The sequence below is a fragment of the Bos grunniens genome, chromosome 8 (assembly GCF_055505025.1).
Source record: "Bos grunniens cultivar Pamir isolate PY7600 chromosome 8, Bosgru_T2T1.0, whole genome shotgun sequence".
Taxonomy (NCBI): domain Eukaryota; kingdom Metazoa; phylum Chordata; class Mammalia; order Artiodactyla; family Bovidae; genus Bos; species Bos grunniens.
This window is the reverse complement of record NC_141172.1, coordinates 8,102,142-8,125,256: the sequence shown is the minus strand read 5'-3', so window position 1 is coordinate 8,125,256 and position 23,115 is coordinate 8,102,142. Positions and strand designations below refer to the sequence as shown.

At 48.6% G+C, this 23,115-nt stretch overlaps 1 protein-coding gene and 1 long non-coding RNA gene across 51 annotated transcripts in view; one reads left to right on the top strand and one right to left on the bottom strand.

The window, feature by feature from the left end:
• Nucleotides 1–9,600, top strand: part of HMBOX1 (homeobox containing 1) — a 192,296-nt gene extending 182,696 nt beyond the window's left edge. For 7 of the 48 annotated variants that reach the window (XM_086414814.1, XM_086414783.1, XM_086414784.1 and 4 more), the window contains 4 exons: nt 2,267–2,349; nt 4,276–4,371; nt 5,220–5,314; nt 7,162–9,600. In XM_086414814.1, coding sequence (XP_086270940.1) covers nt 2,267–2,349; nt 4,276–4,371; nt 5,220–5,314; nt 7,162–7,299 — 412 coding nt within the window. In that variant the 3' untranslated portion in view covers nt 7,300–9,600. Of the gene's footprint in view, nt 1–2,266; nt 2,350–4,275; nt 4,372–5,219; nt 5,315–5,548; nt 5,654–6,050; nt 6,729–7,161 lie in introns of those variants that run through there. The other 41 variants (XM_086414811.1, XM_086414774.1, XM_086414781.1 and 38 more) reach the window with 17 other exon arrangements.
• Nucleotides 1–17,157, bottom strand: part of LOC147366628 (uncharacterized) — a 32,217-nt gene extending 15,060 nt beyond the window's left edge. For 2 of the 3 annotated variants that reach the window (XR_015169420.1, XR_015169419.1), the window contains exons 1-4: nt 14,721–16,571; nt 14,248–14,382; nt 6,013–6,196; nt 4,987–5,084 (exon numbers count right to left, since the gene is read on the bottom strand). This is a non-coding gene — a long non-coding RNA (uncharacterized LOC147366628). Of the gene's footprint in view, nt 1–4,986; nt 5,085–6,012; nt 6,197–10,392; nt 14,383–14,720 lie in introns of those variants that run through there. The other variant, XR_015169418.1, reaches the window with a different exon arrangement.
• Between the last annotated feature and the right edge of the window lie 5,958 nt (nt 17,158–23,115).

Genomic DNA, 23,115 nt, shown 5'->3' with positions numbered 1-23,115 from the left:
GAGCCTGGCGGGTTACTAAGAGTTGGATACGACTGAGCAACTAACACTTTCACTTGAGCGACTAACACTTGCACTTCACTTTCAGTAGATTATAAACTCCTTGTGGTTTCTCATTCTCTTCTTGACCCACAGTGGATGCATATAACATTAGATACTTAGTATCTGCTTTTGTTGTCTTTGTTGCTGAATTTTAAATGAATGCGCTGATCCTGTGCTTTTCAAACATTAATGTGCAGTCACATTACCTGGAGATCTTGTTAAAATTCAGATTCTCATTTAGTCTAAGGCAAGGTCTGGGATTCCCTTTTCTAACAAACCCCTGGGTAAAGACTGTGCTGTTGGTTAATGGAAACTAATCCAGTGTCTTTGCCCAAATAAATAGCAGAGGTGGAGTTAACATGAAGTCAATAGGAATGTGGAAGTGGAGCAGTGACTTGGAAGAATCCTCAGGATGAACATGGAAGGTCTAAAAATGATAGCAGAAAATCACGTGGAGATGTGCAAATCCCGGACTGAAGCAGGAGACCGCCGTGTGGGGTGGTGGCTGCACAGCTGCATTGATGGAATCCTGCTGCTTACATTGTAGAGAAGGAAGGGCTGTTAGCTGACGGCAGCTGCTGTGTCGGGGCTCCAGCGAAGGATGCTCTCCACACGGAGAGGTTGCGGGGCAGAGGAGCTGTACCGCCGAAGGCAGGGCTCACGCGAGGTTAGGGGCCTCCCAACAGAAGAGCACTGTCACCAGTGCAGACAGAGAGAGGATGGGGGAAGGGAGGCCCCAAGGAAGTGAGAGGAACTAGGATGTGACAAGGAATCACTTCCTGACCTTACGTTTCCGGGTTCAAAGCACAGATATTCTGCTTTCCTTTTTGAAAACTCATAGGTGACAGAACAAGTAGTACTAATAAGCATTCTGTTTCCACATATAGTGTCACAGGTCTGATAATGCCAAGGATGGGTTCGTAATATATGCATTTTAGCGTATGGAAAAAGGCAAAAATAAATCTTAAAATGTTTAAATTTCCTCCTACTTATCCCTTTCCCCACGATAAGGTAATCAACCTTGATGTGTACCCTTCCAGCTTTATCCATGCAGATTTTTTATGAGGACGTTTTATTAGAGGATAAGTATATCAATATTCTGATACTTAGTCACTTAGGTTTTTTTTTAATTGGAGGATAATTGCTTTACAATGCTGTGTTGATTTCTGCCGTACAGCAACTAAATCAGCCATAAGTATGCATATGTCCCCTCCCCCCACCCTTTATCCATGCAGATTTAAGTACACATATGCAGGAATTTTTTTTCTCTTTTAGATTTTTATATTGGAGTATAGCAGATTAACAATGTTGTGACAGTTACAGGTGCACAGCAAAGGGACTCAGCCATATATATATATGTATACACACACATGCATCCATTCTCCCCCAGACTCCCTTCCTATCCAGGCCGCCACGTAACACTGAACAGAGTCCCCTGTGCTATACAGTAGGTCCTTGTTGATTATCCATTTTAAAAACAGCAGTGTGTAGATGTCCATCTCAAGCTGCCTAACTGTCCCTTCCCCCACTCTTTGCCCCTGGCAACCGTAAGTTAATTCTTTAAGTTAGACAGGAATTTTAAAAATTTCTTAATAGTACTTTTTACATGCACATTATTCTACAGATTGGTTTTTTTTTTCCCCCACTTAGGACCACGTCAAGAACATCTCCTCAGGCCAGTGAATAGTTTTTCTAGTCCTTTTTAAATAGCTGTGTATAAATACAGATGTCTCATAACTTGTTCTATCATTCTCCTACTGATGGACAATTGGGTAATTTCCAAGTTTTGCTACTACAAACAAGACACGAAAAGAGTCCTGTCGTCACCAGTGCCTCAGTAACGGAAGTCTGGGATTTCAACCAGCCACCCATATCACAAGTAACGTTTATATCCAGTACATCTTTTATCGAAGCCGAGCAGTGGCTAAACCTGTCCTATCCAATATAGTAGCCACCAGTCACATGTAACTGTTTAAATTTACTAAAATCAAAAATCCACTTCCTCCATCACATCAGCATCATTTCAGGTGCTCAGCAGCCACATGTGAGTAGTGGCTGCCCGGTTGGACAGACTGTTTCTATCCTCATAGGAAATTCCATCAGACAGCCTGGACTAGACATTAATATTACATCCTAGAAAAGGACATCTTTTTCAGTGAGCCTGTGTGTTAAGGAGAGCACATTTCTAAAAGTACAAACTTTGTGTCTTAATTGATTGCCTCTGCAGTTACTTCAATGAGAATCAATACCCAGATGAAGCAAAGAGAGAAGAAATTGCAAATGCTTGCAACGCAGTGATACAGAAGCCAGGTAAGGCAGTGAGCGCGCCTGGCTCTGGGCTGCGCTCGGACCAGCATTTGGGACCTCAGTCTCTTCCTCATCCCGGTGGTGCTCTTGGCTCCGTTCCCACCATCCTCCTGTGGATGGTCATTGCTCTGTCTTGTTCACACTGTACTTCTGAGGGGGTGATTACACTACTCCAAATTAGGCTTTATGTGGGAAAGTTCCAGTGAGTGTCCTTGCTTGAGATGCGCAACCTTGAAATTACTAGTTTTAAAGAGTGTATCGATTTCTTTTTCCAAAAATACAGCATAAACATACCAGTTTCAAAATAGTTTGAAAGTTGGCATACTTAATCAAGATTTGTTAATGTAAATATTAAGATAGTTTTGTAAATATTAAGATAGTTTTGTTTTGTAACTGTTGAAAATTGTATAATTCTGTATTTCTGTTTAAAGAAAGAATTCTTTATGGAGCAGACTTCTTCCCATTTCTACATTGGGATGACTTCTTAGCTTGGAGTATTTCCATTCTGAAGTCTAGTTGTTCCTATGCAAGTCAGCAGAGCCCCTGAAACACTCATACGTCGTGTGCTAAAATGTTCTTCCACAGATTATGGTGGTGGTGGTGTTTTTTTTTAAAGCAGAAACCATTCTCAGTGAAGAAGAATTGATCTCCATTTGGCCAGTTAATTGGATTGGCTTAAAGGATACATACAAAAGTATCACTTTTTTATGTTTTAAGTTTTATCACTGTTTTGTGATAATTAAATACTAATTTATTCTCCCTTAGTTAGAAGCCAGACTTCTAACCGTCCAGAACATACACACTCAGCTATGACATCGGTACCCTTACTTCTCACAGGCCAAAGCCCTGGCCCTAACGCTGTGCTGGATGGAACTCAGGCTCTTCCTGGAAAGTATTTAACCTCCGTGCATCAAGTGCCTGACCTGTTTACTGGTCCCACTACCCACTGAGGGCTAAAAGCCAAAACAGAAAACGATGAAGGAGAAGGATGGTTGCCATGTTGGTAACCGTGGTGCTATCCGTAAACCGTCACATTTGACAGCAGTTTGCAACTTGAATTGTGCTATGTGTTCCAGTGTAGTTACAATACAGATGGGCATAGTGACCTCAGTCTTAAGAAGACATGGAGAGTGGTCCCTGTCAAGACAGCAGGAAACTAGTTTACACAGGGCCTTAAAGATGTAAGGGGACTTCAGCTATCTGGGAATGTGGTAAAGAAACAGATTCATCTGAGTAAATGATGCTAATTAAATGAACCTTTCATGTTACTGTCATATGAACTTTGAACGCTAGCAGGCTGAATCCTTTAATATTTTATGTTGGAATTCATATTGTGTGACTTTCTGAATTGAAGCATTTTGTGTTATTAGAGCTGTCTGTATGTTTATTTATCCATCCTATCCTAAGTTGCTTCAGTCATGTCTGACTCTGTGTGAACCTATGGACTATAGTCTGCCAGGCTCCTCTGTCCATGGGATTTTCCAGCAAGAATACTAGAATGGGTTGCCATGCCCTTCTCCAGGGAATCTTCCCAACCCAGGAACTGAACCCATGCCTCTTGTCTCCTGCATTGGCAGGCGGGTTCTCTACCACTATTTATATGTTTATTCTGGAGAAGGAAATGGCAGCCCACTCCAGTATTCTTGCCTGGAGAATCCCATGGACAGAGGAGCCTGGCAGGCTGTAGTCCATGGGGTCACAAGGGTCGGACACGACTTAGCGACTAAACCACCACCACCACCATATATATGTTTATTCATTCAGTAATTAAGTCTATATATAGTACTAGATCATGCTAAAAAAAAAATTCTATATCTGTTATTCTGGCAATAAATGCAGTGAAAAGAACATTTGGGGAAAAAAAAAGTATTGTCCCTTAAAACTAGCCTCAGATACAGATTTTCTGAATTTTATGGCATGTCTTCACAGGCAAAAAACTGTCAGATCTGGAACGAGTTACCTCCCTGAAAGTATATAATTGGTTTGCTAACAGGCGGAAGGAGATCAAGAGAAGAGCTAATATCGGTAATGTATCCGAGAGGCTGCTGTCTCTCTGAAGGCAGTCCTGGGCCTTGTGTTTAAGAGTGACTTCAGTGTAGAACTGCAGGTCTAAATGAGACTACCCTTTAAGCCTAACAAGAACTGCCCTTATGTTTTTCTTCATTGTATTTTTATAATGTGAAGTTAATATTAATCATACTATTTGTATTGTACTAAGAATGGCATTATTTCTAAACCTCATCATTCTTAATGTGCAGGAATCTGGAATTAGACATGATCTCTGATCAGTTACTCCTGTGGTGCAGATGAAAGCTACCTATAAGGCCTTGAAGGGGGAATGTGACACCCTAAGCCTTTTCATTGTTACCAGGCTATGACCCAGAGGCTAAGAAACAGCTGATTAACAGAATTGGAATAAAAGCATCTTAATATACAGGGAACCTAGTAAAAAGCAAGATTGGAAAAATAAAGCATTTAAGAAACATGAATTGATGAGATCAGGATGGTGGGCTGGTTTTGAGCTTCTTAAATTGTATTTCACTTATAAACTTACTTCTTCATCATGACAATCCTCAAATGCTTTATAGAACCCCAAGACAGGAGAGCCATTTAATTAGCTGGTAAGTATGAAGCACCTACCAGTCAGCCACTCAGATGTACACACGAAGCAGCAGGGGCTCCAGAAGGGCAAATGTGTTGTTCCTCCCCCGACCACTGTGCCATTGAATTCCACCTGTCTGCAATTGAGAAGAAACAGGACTTAGTCTAGGGTTTTGTTTTAATTGCATTCTTATTTCCTCAATACAGATTCAGTGTTAGACCTTTATGATATGGTAACAGAAAATTTAGGGATCTGTTTGCTTTTTTCGAAGAAGCAGCAATCCTGGAGAGTCATGGGATAGATGTACAGAGTCCGGGAGGCCACTCCAACAGTGATGACGTGGACGGGAATGACTACTCGGAGCAGGTGAGCCACGGAGCAGGTGCTGCTGGGTACAGAGCGGGTGGGGTCGTATGACAACTCAATTCTGTGGGTGCGCTTTGTCCGGGTAGGGGGGTGGGGGTGAGCTAAGGTCCCTTCAGCTCTGCTCATGTGTCTAGTTAGATTTTCATATAACTTGAATGTGGTTAAGATTCAGTTGTCCTGTTGAATTTGTGAGAAATCCTTATTCACCCACACGGATTTATTGTCATACAACAGGATACTTGGCAAGTACGCAATGGGGAGGAGGAGGAGGGAAGAAGTTCAGAGGGAGGCAGAGAAGCAGAGAAGGTAGAAGAAGAGAGGAGGATCTGATCCAAACAAGCAAGTTCCACCATCCACCACACACACACTCAATGTCTGAGAGGTGCTAGGGGCTTCGGGCAGCCGCGGCCCTGCCTGGACATGAACCCACCTGCACAGTGGAAGGGCCTACCCGCTTCGGCCCCGTGCCGTGGGAGCCCTCGTGCTGAGACCATGGTCCCTCCAGAGTCTCTGGCACATGGACACACACACACCCTCTCATAAATGCATGTCTGCTCACCTCACCCTGACTTCCTCTTCATTGCTTAAGGGGGAAAATATATTTAATTGTAGCCACTGGATGGAATAATTCAGTAACTAAGAATGTAGGAGTTTTTCCTCACTTAAAGATTTAAATTTTCTAAGGATTTTAAACTCACTCCACTTGGAATATGAAGAGAATTGTGGTCTCTTCTAGGCACCAGCGGGAACACATTTGCTCTTTCCTGGTCAGTGCACCCCGCTCGGCCAGCTCGTAAACAAGAGTCCACCATGCTCTCCTGTTCACCGTCCTGCAGCTTGAGCGTAGACACTGCCAGAGTCCCTACAGTTCCACGCTGATCCCTGTTTAAACCAAAGAGCAGCCTGTGAGAATGAACAGTGTTGCCTGTACTTCCCAAGGCTTTCTCCACACACCTCCCCCCACCAAGAACCCCCAGTCAGAGCTGCACATTTCACTCTAGAGAACGTTCTGGGAGTCTAAGCAGAAATATCCTTGTTAGTTGACAAGTGTAGATGGATCATTTCCATCCTTTTTCCAGAGGCCCTAAGGGCAGCACATACCATGCTTTTTTCCCAGGAAGGGACTTGCCCTTCCCAAAGCTTTCTGCTGTAGAGTCCCCTGAAGATGACAGGTGAGAAACTTCCACCTTATTTGTAACACCAGCTTCAGTGCCTGATGAACACCCTGCAGTGCAGCTTCCTTTACAGCTGTGTTTATCACACAGCAATTTGGAAGGCAAGCTTCACACCTTCCAAGTAAGCCGGAGAGCGTAGCCACTTCCGACAGTTACCCTTCTCGCCTGTTGTAACTGAGAATTTGGAGTTTTAGGAGGGTTTTGGCTTATTTTCTACTAAAATGCATTTTTATCCATAAGGTGTTGGTATCTGTAGTTTTGTCTGGTTTTCTCAGCTGAGTAGAGAGATCCTGTGAATTGTAATAATCTGTAAGAGCACCCATCCAGAATGTAAGCTCACTAGTGTGGCCCTCAATCACTAGTGCTATGGTGGTTGCAAACCTGGAATGGTCCGGGTTTGGTCATCATCCCCAGCAGTCTTTCTGACAGAAGGAAAAATTCTCAGCCAAAAAAAACACTTTAGTGCTTTTTATCTGCTGAACCATCGAAATGCCAACCAGTAGTCTCTGGACCTGTATCCATTCAGTGTCTACTTAAATACATTTCACCTCTACCCTGTCATGACCCCTCCCACGAATGTTCTGCTTCCCCTTGCCCCAGCATGCTTTTCTGTGAGCTGCCGGATCTCACCAGTCCCCCAATAACATCTGCTTCTTCTTTCTGCACGTCTAGGATGACAGCACTAGCCATAGTGACCACCAAGACCCCATCTCGTTAGCTGTGGAAATGGCAGCAGTCAACCACACTATCTTGGCACTGGCCCGACAAGGAGCCAACGAAATCAAGACAGAGGCCCTGGATGACGACTGATGAGGGAGGGCTGAACGCAAGAAGTTAACTTAGTTTAGACGTAGCACCTTAGCAGACTTTCCTCGGTCCTTAACATGTGTTCTTACAGTATAACTTGCAGTTTCTTGTATGTCAGTTAGCCCTTAGGGTCTTGTTCTGTGAAGATGGCATGGTGCCCTCAGCCTTTGCATATACTCTCTCAGTATTAATTCCCAGTAACTAATAACCAACCAACCAACCAAACTTCCCTCTCCCAGCCCCCGAGGCTAGAAAATCTTGCTGCTCTGTCTTAGCATTCCAAGAAAGTGCTTCCAGGTATTTAGCTAGCCCTCAGTTCTCAAATAGTAGGCTCCGTGTAAAACCTTGGGTACCTTTAGATTCCTGTAACACTAGTCTCTACCCCTCTTCCTTCCCCAAGACTGGTAGGATGCAAGCTGAGGTAGTGTGGCCAAGATTGACAGACGCCATTTGGGGAGTGTCCGCAGAGTAAAAGGAACACTAGAAACCCCCCCGTCCACGTGGGAATAATTGATTTCCAGCTGCAATAAGCCGTGCCTCATAATAGTCACACCGTGGCTAGATTATACTTCTTTGGGTGCTGTGCTAAGACAGTGGAAAAACTCGATCTCAGATTTTGGTTGATGTTAACATGCCTGACACAGACATCCTTTGCTCTCACAAGCTGTGTGACTGAGTAGATAAAATACTGCCTTCTGCCTTTGGGACCATGATTAAACAGAAAAATGACAACAAAAAAAAAAGTTAAAAAACCCACAAAACCCAGCTTGAGAGCATTGGGAAAAACCATGAGCCGAAGGTGTAATGATGGTGGGTGTTATTAGAACCACTGTACAGTGCGTGGCGCAGGCACGCCCACCGGGAAGGTGCCGGAAGTCACGCGGAAGCGGCTCTGCCTCCTGTCTGTGTCCCCTTTCCTTGCTACCAAAAACACAGAAAGGTGATTCGAGGATGGAGCTAAGGCCAACAGTGAGTGAACGAACATCCAGTCCCTGTAGCCATTAAACTGAAGCCCCCTCAACATGAGAGGTTGGTAGAGGACTCTGTAGTGGGATTATGCCTGCTGACTGTCACAAGCGCAAATGCTTTCCTAAATAGGAGCAGAAAAAAGCAGGGGACATTTGCAATTTCTGTGGCGGGTCTGGGAGATATGACTTGCTTTGGTGTTCTCTTTACTCTGTCCTTGTAGAGGTGTGAAAAGCTATATTGCTACAGGCAATTTATTTAATAATTGGAAGCCATATTGATAATGGATGTGGTAATATTTGTAAAGTTTAATCTACTTTAAGCAGCAGTAACTAATGGAATTTTTTTCCTTGATCACATATGTAGCACTTTTGTTACTTTTTAAAGATATTTATATTTGATAAATCTTTTTTTCATTTTGAGAACTCAAAATACCAAACAGTGAACTTGCGTTAGAAAAGTCACCCTGTGATCACCTTGTCATCCAGTAGCGAAATGATGAACTACTCATGCATCCAAGAATATTACATCTGCCGGCCTCGTATGAAAATGATCTCTTGGCATCTCGATTAAAGGACACAGTGTCACGGTGCGTAAGAGGAACAGCCTCCAGTGTAGGCTGCGTCTGAAAGAGGCACGGCCGCTCTGTATTTCCTGCCTCGCTCCACCTCTGTGAACAACAAAACCTTGTTTAAAGGGGAATATGCAGAGGGCTGGCTCTTAAGCAAGGTTTCGTCTGTCTGTCCGTCACCTGTAAATGATTTGTAAGATTGAAGGAGGGGGTATTTCCTGACCTCTTCACCCTTCCTCACGCACCAAATGTTTTCAACTTAAAACGATTGAGAGAGAGAGAGAATGACTGGCCTTCCTGTTTTCCCTTCCTCGTCAGTGAGATTCTGAGTATCCGCCAGCTTCTGGCTGGTCTCGCTCCACCTAAGGCACCTGCTGATGCGCTCGCCTCCGTGTCTGTCCATCCTGCTTATGTCAGTGTGAGGAGGCCTTTGGGAGGCATGGAGGTGCTGCCTCTGTGGGTCCGTGACTTTATAGAGCTACAGGCAGGACCTGCTCTTGTCCTAGGATTTCAGGGGGAAAATGTATATATTTTTTTCCAGCTTCCCAGAATTGAAGTAAAGTGGAGTAGTCTTTTTCTGTTTCACTGTATTACTTGAACCAACAAATTCAAGAGTAGCATTTGTTGTTCTCAGGAATGACCCGCCCTCCCCCACCCCCCACATTCATCTTCTTCTTGGTGTGTTTGACTTTTTATTGCAATTAGACTGTGTTAGCTTTCTTTCCTTTGATATTATTTAGAAAAAATATAACGTGTCTATCTTTCCATCTCGGTGGAATTTTTGTCTACTTACTTTCAGTTAAATCAGAAAGAAGGAGAGAGAAAAATATACTGTCTGACAAGCTGCATCCATGATTTATTGTAAGGAGATTATTATAATTGATAGCTTCTTTATGATGGGATTGCTAGTATCATCTGTTCTTGCTGGTTCCTTTTAAAGAAACAGACTCAAACTATAAAGGCAGCTGCAGTTTCTAAAGAAACAGAGTGATTTCCAGAGAAGAGCCAAAAGGTTTCAGTGTTTTAAGACCTTTCAGGAAGGATAGAAAGCTTCGGAGAATAAAGGTGAGTATCCGTGAAGGGAGTACCAGGTGCTACCCAGAAATCTGGAAAAAGTGAAAGAATGTGTTTGCCAGGCAGGGTAGCAGCTCCTTGGGTTCAGTAGGAGCAAGAGGAAGGAGCCTTCACCCCTTTCATTAAAGACAACTGCCGGTCTGCTCTTAACTGCCACTGCCATATGTTTAACTCAGCTTCCTCACCAAGAGTGAAAATTTAGTTCTTTGGGTCTTCAGTTTAAATCTACTATAGGTTTTTGGTCATCAGCTTTAACTCCGCTGTCTTCTCTGGGCTACCTTAGTTCTTACCATGGCATGTGGAGTTGCCATTAATGAGTAATATCTTTGGGGAGTAAATTTTTTTCTTCAGCTTTTTCAGGTTTAAAGGGTGGTATTAAAATAGAAACCCTAAGTTGCTCTCTGAAGGGAAGATAGACTCTTTGAAAACAATCCCACTGTGTGCTTGTGGCTTTTCTGTCCTCTTTTCTCACTTCCTGCTGTACATTTTTCAGGCCCCAGAGGACTGTTTCAGGGGCTGCTGCTTCCCAGGTGAGGAACCCTTGCAAGCAGTTCCAGGTAACTTATTTTTTTTTTAAGACGCTTTCATTGAATTACTGCAGTCAGATGCGTAAACTTCCTCCCCTTCTTAAAACAGAGCCTTACAGAGGAAACTTTTAAAGGTGGACCATCCTAATGCCATTTTTGCATTAAATGAGAACCTTAACACCAGATCAAGGCCAGTTGGTACCAAGTAAACAGTGTGGTTTATTTCAGAAGGGTTTGTAAGGCTGGTTAGTAAAGCTTAGGGCAGTTTTCTTCATAATCTCGGTCCTCTGAGTGTTAGCTTTTGAGTATTAGAGGAGTGTGGTTAGCTTCTCCCACCTTCGGGGTCTGTAAAGTTCCCACAGTCTGGTGTTTGGCGGGGTAGATCTTCCCCACATCCCCATTGTCCTTCACAGGAAGACCACTTAAATCCAATCGAGGAGATGGGAGAGTCCGTACCCAGGCCTATAGGGTTGCAGCAGTCTGTGACCAGCAGCTCCTCTATCCAGATGGCCAGGTATGTCTTTACCTCAAAAGGGACAACTCATGAAGAGCTAGCGACAGAGTTGTTTCAATTCTCCCTGTTTGGCCTTTGTACAATTTCAACTAGCAGGTATAAGAAAATCGTCTTTCATTTCATCAGAAATCTACAGGCACATCCTCTCTGTCTGTGGTTAACTCCTCTTCTCTTTGGGCTCCAAACCAAGGCCTCCTCTCGAGCTGACTTCCTGCTGGAATTTTCTCATCTTCTGCAGCAGGCAGAGTAGGGGGTGTGGTCCATCTCGTCACACAGGAGAAGGAGTGTTTACTCCTTCCTGTCTTGCAGCTCTGCTTTTTGACTAGCTACTTATTCCAGTGACCAGCCATTCTCTCTGCCCACCCAGTGGGAATAATCCCTTTTTTCATAAATGAGCCCCGACCCCCGTCCTAAAAATGTGAATATCAAGTCCTTCTCTCTCTTTGGTCTTAAGAACAATTTGGGTAGAAGCAGTCTTCCCATGCAACTATGACTCTGCCTTTTAAAATTGCTTTTTGTTTTTGTTGTCAGAGAACCACCAGAAGATTTTTTTCCCCAGTGAGTCTCAACAGATTCTTAGGCAATAATTTCTCTTGTTGATGACTTTGTGCACAGTCGTGCGCGCTCTGCATTGAATAGCCTGACCCTCTACTTGTGCATTGGTTTTCTGTGCTAACCTGTCTGTGATTTAAATCTTAGGTCAGAGTGGTGATAGAGTTTGTCATTTTGTTGTTGTGATTACATTAGTGTTTTACTACTGTATTCATTGGGGCTGCGTTGAGACCAGCCAAGTCCATTTATAGCTTTACTGAGCCGCATTTGTTTGTCAGGATTTCCCAAGTGAAAGTTGGGCGCACTGACCAGCTCCTGCTGGTGGTATCTGTTTAGGGGTGGGATGCGGGGTGGGGGGAGGAGTTACAGAAAACATTCCTTTTTGTGTGTTCTCTAAATAACAAGGGTGTTTACTCAGGATTTGGGGATCAGTTGTTCAGTTCGGTCGCTCAGTCGTGTCCAACTCTGTGACCCCATGAATTGCAGCACGCCAGGCCTCCCTGTCTATCACCAACTCCCACGTTCACTCCAACTCATGTCCTTCGAGTTGGTGATGCCATCCAGCCATCTCATCCTCTGTCGTCCCCTTCTCCTCCTGCCCCCAATCCCTCCCAGCATCAGAGTCTTTTCCAGTGAGTCAACTCTTCGCATGAGGTGGCCAAAGTACTGGAGTTTCAGCTTTAGCAGCATTCCTTCCAAAGAAATCCCAGGGCTGATCTCCTTCAGAATGAACTGGTTGGATCTCCTTGCAGTCCAAGGGACTCTCAAGAGTCTTCTCCAACACCACACTTCAAAAGCATCAATTCTTCGGCGCTCAGCCTTCTTCACAGTCCAACTCTCACATCCATACATGACCACAGGAAAAACCATAGCCTTGACTAGACAGACCTTTGTTGGCAAAGTAATGTCTCTGCTTTTCAATATGCTGTCTAGGTTGGTCATAACTTTCCTTCCAAGGAGTAAGCGTCTTTTAATTTCATGGCTGCAGTCACCATCTGCAGTGATTTTGGAGCCCCAGAAAATAAAGTCTGACACTGTTTCCCCGTCTATTTCCCATGCGGTGATGTTAGCCACATTAAGTTTGGCAAACTGAGTTGTGTGCTCTGGAAACCCTCTTTTTCCTGGTCTCCATACTGTCTAGTTGACCATTACCCGCTAATACCTAAGGTACCCAGTTGAGAGCAGAAGGGTTTACCTGCAAGGCAGCAATGAGTGCCCAGGCTCTCCTGAGGGAAAGTTTCCCCAGAGCTGAGGGGGCCCTTCCTTTTCTAGTCCTGTGGTCTCCTTCACTATATGCTTCTCTTCCCAAAAGAATGCTAATCACTTTAGAGAAAAGATCTCCTTATCCCTCTTGAGAGAAACTGCGAACCCCCTGCGCTCAGGTGGTGGGTTTCTAAACGCATCAAGCCCACAAGCCCATCTTCCCCCACAGAAACCCCCTCACAAACCAGCCATACAAGAGGCCGTTCTTCATGCTTGCTGGCTGTCCATGCCAGCTGCTCATCTTGCCATCTCAGAGGCTGACTCGCTACACGCTTATAAATTGAGAACTTTCCATATCAGCTGCATTCCTCCTCCTCAGTGGGGAGGAAAAACAGCAGCAGAAGGAAAGCTAACAACCTGAGAAATCTAGGTTTCTATAATAATGCTTTTCTTTTCTAATCAAGAGGGGAATAAATGTAGGAGAGAAGAGAGGGAAAATCTGGCTGCACCCGAGGACCCTACATCCTGTGCTCACCCAGAGACCTCGAGGACTCTGGTAGGCACCCTGGGAGTGCAGGCATGTCCGTCCTGGACTTAGTTACCTCGTTCTTTCCGTGACACCTGGGGCCAAGCAGCGAGCAGAACTAAATTTAGTTCATTCCATTCAAGTGAACTCAGTTCACCACCCACATTTCACACCCACTGACTCACTAGCCAGCTCCCAAACACCAAGCAGGAGGGCACTTTGGCGGGGCCTCTGCCCTTGTCTCCTGGCATCCCGTTTACTTGGAGAGCTCTGGGAGCCGTTTGCCCTCATCTGGACAGCAGTGTTGTGCCCGCCAGTGGGTGTGGGGGCAGCAGTGGGACAGGGACACCAGCCTCAACTGGCGCTTCAGACACCTTGGGATACCGGCTCCCTTGACTCTGTTCTCATTTTCTCTCTCTTAAATAAAAATGGCTCTCTACAGCCATAATTAACTCTCAAATTCACATTGGTGTGCTGTGATCAAATGAAGGTTTGCCTGAATCCTTTCAAAGTGTAACCATGGTAATTGAGGGGGGTGGAGAAGAGTGAATATATAAAAATATAATGACAATTGTTCTGAATGACTGAGTGTCCTCCTGACATGTAATTAGCTGTTTTAGCAAGATGTAGATTGGCATGGTCATAATTAAAAGGATTTCTGTCCTTTATGTGACTGGAGATGGCAGATCTCCCGTTCCCTGTTCCCTTTGAGCTCTAATGCTCCCTAGAACGTTTGGAACAGCAACTCAGTAAACTGAAATAATGACATAGTGTTTGCGTCCGCGCCGAAGTGAAAGGAAAGGATTTGGAGTGATTTCAGCTCCCAAATGGAAGCCTTTGATTAGTGCTCCCCAGTTGACTTCTAAGTCGCACTAAACCTCTCCCTCACGTCCGGTCTCGGCCTGCTCCATCTTTGGGATTCTGACTCAAGTTTCTGCCAAACAGAGTCTACCACCGCGGCGCCTCCAGGCCACTCTGTCCCACGTGCTGACCAGCTCAGGTGCAGCGTTGGCCTTACCTGAGGCTTCCTGCTTAACAGACTCCGGAGAATTCTCCATTTCTCCTTGGTCGCCTGAGGTCTCCATTGCTGTCACCATCAGAACATGTTTTTCAGACAAGAGCTTGCACTTGAGCTAAATGAGATTTTCATAACCTAGGGCAGAAGACATGGCATGAACACACTTGAATGAACCAAAACATAAAGCACGATGCGGCCTGAGTGGAGTGCTAGTGTCTGCAGTGCCCCACCACTGCCGCAGGGTAGGGCCTGCCTGAGTCTCACCCAGGTCTGCTCACGTCACTGGCGGTTCCCAGCTTCCTCGTGTCAGCAGCCTCTGGTTCTCGAACTTTCCCCCCTTGTACTGCCATGTCAGTGGGATTGTCCCCCGGCCCTTCCCCACCCACGTTCCCTCCCTCCCACCTCGTCCCTTTGAACACCATGGGGTCTTGACACCGTACACAGCTTCCTGCCCACAGAGCCCGCATTCTCACCTGGAGGCCTCAGGCTGGACGGGATCCGCCACCTCACTCTCTGAATGGGCCTCGTTTGGTTTCCCTGTCACTTCAGTTGCACGATGCGGAGTGAGTCTACGTGAATACCAGCACCAGCAGAGTGCCAGGGGCCCCTCACAAGCTGCTTCACCAGAGGCTCCTGACCACGCTGGTGAGCCTGGCCCCTAAGCCCTTTCTTCTTCAGGCCTGGACACTCCAGGGCAGGACAGCAGCCACCCTAGAGAAAACACAGCTCTTGTTTTTGTTCACAGTTTGCTGCTGACCCTTGTGCAGCAGCCTTGCCCCCTCATAGGAGAGGGACTCCTCCTCCAAACATTAAATGTCAGTTCCATCAAAGGGCTGAGGTAAGCTGCTGCTTCATAACCGTCCTCCCCCTTCATCCCCAAACACAGACACACACAATCGGGATAGTTGCTGCCTTGGGGTTCTTTCCCCTCCCCCCTCAAAATACTTACAGTCCAGTGTACAGCAGTCAGGGAAGATAATGCCAGAAGAGGTTCTTCCTCAGAGCCGCTTCTCCTACAAGATCAGAAGCAACTGACCCCTGCTTCCCCATCCATGCACAGCCATGGTGCCTCTCTGGGGATCCCCGCCATCTTCTGACGGTTGGAATGGTTGCAGGTTTATGAAGGCCAGAGTATTGCATCTTGTCTTCCCAACTGCTAAGTGTCTCCATTGGAACAGAGAATCTGTTTTAAGATTAGCGATTCAGAAACTGACCAGCTGAGTCTATGATTTGTGAGCCATGCATTCAGCCAGCGAGCAGAACATTCTGATTATCTGCTTACATTCAAAGAAAATAGAACTATCACTGCAGTTAAAACCTTCCAACACAGTCTTACTATTTTAGGGATCAAAGTCTTAGATGTGCTGCTTAAAGGATGGTTCTACTTAAAAAGAACTGGAGGTGGTGAGACATTTCCCTACCCAGATGCTTCCAGAAGCCACTCTGGTGATTCAGGAAACCCTTCACCACCCCAGCCCCCACTAAAAAGAAAGTAAAGCCAACTTAACAAAATCAGTGAAAACATAGATAGTGCTTATCCCTGAATATGTATTTTTGGGAATAAAACACCAGAAGTAACCAGAGTACAAGCCGCCGTCCTAAATTGTCATAAACACTCAGACCACCCAAGCATCTGAAGTGCATAGTAGCTGCTGCCGTGCACTAGCCTGTCCCGTGTGCCTGGCGCTGTGCTGAGTGTGTTCACTGTCTCGTTTATTCTTGGAGCAGTACCCCCTGCGTGGAGTCAAGTAAACTCTCTAGGTGCTGCTTTCATTTTAGTAGGCAGATAGCAGGATGTCCTGGAGAAGGCAATGGCACCCCACTCCAGTACTTTTGCCTGGAAAATCCCATGGATGGAGGATCCTGGCAGGCTGCAGTCCAGGGGGTCGCTAAGAGTCGGACACGACTGAGCGACTTCCCTTTCACTTTTCACTTTCCTGCATTGGAGAAGGAAATGGCAACCCACTCCAGTGTTCTTGCCTGGAGAAGCCCAGGGACGGGGGAGCCTGGCGGGCTGCCGTCTATGGGGTCACACAGAGTCGGACATGACTGAAGTGTCTTAGCAGCAGCAGCAGGACGTCCACCTGGCCTTGTTGATGAATTCTCTGCACTCCATCTGCTCCTCTTTCGCAGGCAGGGCAGGCTGGTGCCCGCTGTTGCCATCATTTCTTTGCCGACACGGGATAGCGTCACCATGATGATCTGGACACCAGGTCACCCCTCTTTGGCTCTCCTTGGTACCTCTCCTCTGCCACTCGTGGTGACGGGCACACAGTGGCACTTGGCACCCGTGGCGTAAGCCCTCGTTTCAAGTCCACTGTCCCATCTCCACCTCTAGGAGGTGGATGTGAAGGTCTTGCCCTTTGCTGGGAAGGAAGGTCTTGGCTCTGTTTTATGGAGGGGAACCTGAATGTCCCAGCTCTCGGGTGTGGCTGCACTTTGTGGAGGCAGAGTATCCAAGGTCACTCTTCCTGTTCTCTCTCTATTCTGAGCATCTTTTCAGTGCCTGTGTTTGGGAGGTTCGCTAAGCCATTCCAACTCACTCTGCCGCGCCCTCCACCATAGTCACAAGAGGTAGTGGGGCTGGGCCAGTGCTGGGTCAGTGTCTGCTCCGCCGTGGGCTCTCTGGCAGCCAGAGCTTTCTGATAACCATGGTTCAGCCCAGGGGCCAGCTGCCTGGATGTTCGTGTGTCACCTCAGTGACTGTTGTCAGGGACACGGGCTCCAAGGTGGCCTGAGGACTTCAACTTGACTAAAATTCACGTCCCTCCTTCCCCTCTGCTCTAGCTCTTTGCCTCCCAAAGTCGATGGTTCTCCAGGGGCCAGCTCTGTCACCTCTCTTCAGCCGCTTAGTCCCACCCTCAGGAGACGTGAGAGACGCGGGTTCGATCCCTGGGTTGAGAAGATCCCCTGGAGAAGGAAATGGCAACCCACTTCAGTATTCTTGCTTGGAGAATCCCATGGACAGAGGAGCCTGGTGGGCTCAGTCCATGGGGTCGCACAGAGTCGGACATGACTGAGTAGCACTTTCATGCATTATTGAAGCCCCCGAGAGTAGAAGCCACGCCAGGAGCAACGCCTCACTGGGAGTGGCCCCGGGAGAGGGTCTCCAGATTGACAAGAGGGCTCGGTGGTCCCTGGGATTGGCACCTTGTTTCACTAGCTGGGTTGTGACTCCCTGCCAAATAAGCCCACCCTTAGAGTGAAGGGAAGAAGGTACTGGTCCTGACTTGACGTCTCTGGGGGTGGGGGGTGGGGGTTGGGGGCAGTGAAATGTGAAAAGGGAGACGTGGACTCTCCCTGAGGAAGGCGAGTGTGACTCACCAGTTGGTGTGCACGCCGAGCTGGTCACAGCACACAGTTCTAACGTCCCGGCGCTTCCAAGTCGGGTCTGACGTAATTCAGGCTTCCGTGGAGCACGGACACCTCCTGCTTTACTGGAACCATGAGCCCTGCAAAAAGTGGTGAGGGTGATTTTTCCAATTCATCATTCATTGAAGCAGTTAAACTGGAAATAGAACATTAGTGCTGTGTTAAGGTAAACAGCAGCCCGTCTAGTGGTATTACCATGAAGTCTCTAGTTTTTAATGTCAGATCCGTGGCAGGCGGGCAGTACGTTAGCGATGGACTGAACGGAGGTGAGAGAGCTCAGGCGTGGGCTGCTGTCAGGAGCAGGAGTGTTAGTCATTTGCCTTGAGAAACACATCTCAGTATTGTTAGTTAGTGAATCCCTTAATCACGCGTCTCTGAAAACGGGCACCACAAAACCAAAGTTACTGGGGGCAGGGGGCGGCGGCACTCTGGCAAGGCTGCTCTCGATGGTGTGCCGGTTCTCCTCGGACGCTCCTCTCAGAAGGGTCTCTCCTCTGCCTAATAGTTTTACTCACACTGGTCATAGAAGGCAAGTCCGTGCAGCCCACGCCCCCCCCTAGCCCTCTGGCCCTCGGCCTGCCCCTGCATATGTTCTGCCCACCTTGGGTTCACCCACTGTCCCCACCAGAAGATGCCAAGAACATCCTCGCCGCCTCCCTGGAAGAGCCCACAGCCTTCTCTGACCCCCTGGGCTCCCCTCCCTCCCACGGCCACTCTGGGTACGCAGTACCTTCCGAGGGTCAGTTTCTCTTTGTTTTTTAAGTGCCTGCACAAGGTGCGGACCTCTGGGACCTGCCAGAGAGTCGGCCTGTGCCCTGCCCTTCCCTCCCCGACCCTGCACTGGGCCCCTGGGGGGTCTGTGGCAGCTGCCCCCTGCCAGGGTCCCCGGGCTCCACAGGCAGGACAACTCCAAAGGTGAGCGCACGGGGTGTGGTGTTTGAGGCTGGCTGTGTCACTCTTGCCTGCGCTGCTCTGGTCACAATCACAGACTGTGAAGGCACCTGCTTAGCTAGCGAGTGAGGAGAGTGGAAGTGGGGCAGCCGCCGCAGGTGCATCAGACCCAAGAGGGCAAAGAATCAGAGTTAAGACCAGGATGACTCACCTGCTGGTCACTGGAACCCTGGCTGCCTGGCTCATCCTGTTCTTCTGTCTGTGGGATTGAGGTGTCTGCCCACAAGGGCTGAGGAAAGCCGTCACCAGTAGGGCGAAACGAGATCAGAAGTGCGCCTTTGAAGATGACTGTGAGAGTATTCGTTTGTTTCTCTTTTAAAGTACGTGGAGTCTGAGCTGAATTCGGGGCCTTGGCCACGTGGCAGGTGGACGAGGGTTCTCCTGGGACCGCGCTGTTGACATCAAGGCACTGAGCTGTGCTTGGATGGGGGCTGGTGCGCTCCAAGGGTTTGCAGAATGGGACAGTCCATACCCAGGCACTTTATTTTCATGAATAATCCAGGCTTTTCGTTCAGACAGTGGAATAACCCACACGCTGGGCCTTCCCATTTAACACGTATGGCGTTTGCCGGAGGAACTGTGAGCAAGTGGCACGAGGGGGTTTGACGGAGGCAGTGGGTGGGCAAGTCTGCCGTGGGGCGGCCACGCACAGGCCCCTGGTTCTCCAGGTGCCGGGTCCAGGTTCCGCCAGCGCCGGTCGGCTCCCTGGGTTGTAGCTGTGGCTGAACTGGGGGAGAGGCTGGTTTCTCTCAGCTCACCTGCATGTGGGCTCTGGGTCGCCGGGCACTGGCTGATGGTTTGTTCCGTCTTCCTGGGCATTCGTTGCAGGGATGGGAGCTACTGGTGCAGCGAATTCTAAAGTGGAAAGTGAGTTGACGATGGTCATTTGATCAGATGCCTCGGGACTGCCCGAAAGTATTTAGCATCCACCAAATAGTCGAGTACCTGTGACAGGCCGGGGGGCCCTGCCCAGCGGGGGCGGGTGTTGCAGGGCACATCACCCCTCTGCCCCTGCTGCCACGTCCTAGTCTTCGTGTTTCCCTCTGGCGTCTCTGGGTCTCTGTCCCCACCTTGTGCACCATGCGTCCCTGAGGGGAGTCGCACCTGTGTCTTGAGTCTGCTGTAAGGTGTTCAGTCTACCTCAAGGGGTCGTCATGGTCAGCTCTGTCCCATAGCAGTCCTTCCCACGTCGCCACACACACTGGAATGTATATCTGCCCTGGCCCCGGCCCACCTTCGTCAGTCACCCTCCTGACCCCATCTCTTCCTCTGTCACCACAAACTCCTAGTGCAAATTGGATGCTGCTTTAAATGTGAAAACAATTGTTCAAAAGCTATGAAACCTGAATGAAAGCTAAAGCTGAATTTATAAGCCTTGTTGCATATGAGCCAAAAGTGCAAAAAGCTCTATATAATGAACTAACCTGCCACTCGTATAAATATAAATATATATAAATATATTAAAATCAGACTGTTCTACAAAATTGTGTATTTGTATTTTTGTGTACGTACAATTTTCTGCTAAGCAGAAGGAGGATGTAGTATAGGAAGCTGTGAGAAGAGATTCGGTTTAATCCTGTTTCTTTGTTACTTATTTTTGTTAACATCAGATGCCTGTCTTTGTCTCACGTGTATGACACTGTTTGGAAATCTGCAGTATCTCTCTTCCTTAGGACCAGTGTCCTCTAGAGAATGAAGCCTGGGTGGAGAGCGCCGTCCTGGGCACCGGACGTGGGGCGGTGGCCCAGGTTGCCCGGGTGCCACTGGGGGCCCTGAGGTGGGACTGCGGGAACCAGAACTCCCCTTTCTAGAAATCAGCTTCCAAAACAGGACTGTCAGCGCTAAGGCAGACTCCCCACTGGGAGGGGGCGCGCACGAGGGCCAGAAGGTCGCCCAGAAAGCCAGCCTGGCTCCCTGGGCTCTGGCCCCTCCCCCACCTAGCTGCTGCCTTTTTCAGATCAGGTTACCAAATGCCTCCCCTCTGCCGAGCTGCTGGCGCTTCATCCCCCAGACCTCCAGCCCCAGCTCCCTGGAGGGTCTCAGAACCCACCTTCCCGGTGCTAACACACGAGAGGCAGTAGTGCGGCTGCCAGCAGGGGCCAGAAACGAGCGTCAGACTGGCTCTGCGTGCCCCGGACAGCCGGCCTTCCCCCGACAGAAGCCCCAGGCCTGGGCCTGCCCCCACTCCCGCCCACCTCTCAGCGTGCTCCCACCAGCCAGCACCTCCCCAACCCCGACGTGAACCTTCTCTAGGGAGAGTGATACTGCACCTTCGCCTGTGGGACTCATATTTATAACAATGTGTGATGACTGTAGCAAACAGCCCTTGTTTCTGGATGTACATGGTCTGAGAAACAAGCGCTCTCTTGTATTGATTAAAATAGTTCTGATGAGTCCTGTATCCTTGTATCTCCTATTCTGGATTAGTGCCTTTTGGACAGTAGACTGTTCTGTAATTAAAATGTAGTATACTGCTTTTTTGTACAGTTTTGTTTTAATAAAACTTTTTTTTAATTTGTGTTTATTTTAGTATTGTACCTATTAGAAAATAAAATGTATAACTGAACAAAGGCTGGCCGGGATTTCTTTGAGTAAGAACAGTCATTTGGGAACTGCCCAACCCTTCTGTCTTGAACATTGGTCCCTTCATGCTTTAAGAACAGTCTAGCATCCCAGAGACAGGAGATCGCTGGGAAGGGGTTCAGGGGATGATCAGGCATCTCCTGGTTGAGGGAATGTCTGCCGGGAATCTGGCCCCTGCTGCCTCCAGCCTGCGCTCCCTTCGTGTCTGCCTGAATTTCCCAGGAGAAGCCGTGCCTTCCCGTAGCTTCCCCTCTGTGGTCCCCTCAACACAGGCCCCACGCCCACGTCCTGAAATCACTAGGATGCCAGCAGCTGCTCTTCCCCGAGGCCCACAGCCCTTACTTTGCCAAGCCGCACCCTCAGCACCTCGCTTTCCTACGGAAGCCCTCTTTCCTGGGGCTTCACCTTCAACGTGAGAGAAAGCTGAAGCTTTGTTCCCTGCGTTTCTTTAAGGCGTCTAATGGTCGAGAGCAAATTCTTAAGCAGGACCGAAGGACCAGGTGCCCAAGCTCCCATCTCACCTGACAGGTTTACCAACCCCTTCTCAGAAAAGGGAGCCGGGGTTCGTCTTCTCACACATGGTGTCTCCAAGCTTTAGGCTGCCAGTAGAGAGATGAGCAGGCTTGCGGAGGAGGGCGATTCCAGGCCACCGCCACCCCATGCTGCTCCTGTTTGGGCCAGAACTGCTCCTTCCGGTTGTGCCCACAACATCCCATCCCTGCGCCTCCATCTAGGGTCCTCCAAACACATTTGCCTGGAGGGAACCTCCTCCGCCCCCCAGAGCTCCAGGGCCCCCGGCTGGTGGGCACCACGCTCTAGTTCATGACCATGGGGCTCATCCGGCAACACGAGGCCCGGTGCAGGACGGCACGAGCTGTTGTTCCGAGTGACCCAGCGAGTGAGCAAACGGACACAATGTGACACCCCCACTGGCACCATCTTAGGGTCTGAGCGACTAGAAACCCCACAGCCTCAGGCAAAGGAGATCTCATTGAGTTGCAAGAGAGTAAGTAGCCGCTCAAAAAACGAGATTTATCCTAGGAGCTAGATCCATCTGAGACGCTTGCCTCGGAGCAGGATAGCTCCTGGCTGCCAAATTTCTGTCATTATTTGGCAGCGCTTATCTCTGAGAACAAGTCCCGCCAGGACGTGCTCTGACTGCTGGCCACCTCCCCGTCAGCCCTCCCGGCGGCTGTGGCCCTTACATATGCAAGTACATTTTATCTCAGGCGAGGCACTGGCAGAGTGACTCACCGATGTGGGGCCACCAGCGTGCTGGGCTGACCACGTCCTCGCGGGGAGGGCGGGACCCTGGGGCCACCTCAGAAGGCCTGCTCCTCTCCCCAGTGCTGTTTGGGTCCTCGCTGGGTGCCACGTCCTGAGGATGCTGGCCTGAGGCAAGCAGGACCCAAAAGTTTGCCATCAGTTTCCACAACCTGTGGAGATGGGACCTGCTGGCGCCCACAGCCTTAATCCTCCTCCCCCGAACCCCTTGCTGCAGGGGCTTTGAAGGTCCGCTCACCTGTGCAGCAGTGCAAGGAAGCCCTGCTCCCTGACTGCGGCGTCTGACATGGGGTGCGGCACGCAGATCCAGGGGGACACAAGCCGAGGCCCAGAGCCGGGACATGCCTGCTCCCAAAAGTGGCCTTCCACTGAGTTAGCCCAGAAGCTCCAAGTCTAAGGTCATCAGGAAGTTTCTGTTGGTCCTTGGCTCCTGAAAGATATCTCAACCGACAGGCCACAAAACCACATACGTGACAAAGACCGCCGGGCCTGGGGGTGTGCGCTCAGGGGACCTGCTTCTGCCCTGAGCCTCCCCTCTTCCAGTCTCCATGCTGAAAAGGCCCGCCCCATCACTCAGAACCAGGCCACCCCAGCCCCTGGGGGACAGTCTGGAATGAGCCCAAACACCCCTGCCTTGGTGGGGAGAGGGGAAAGCAACAGGAAGACCACAGACGCAGG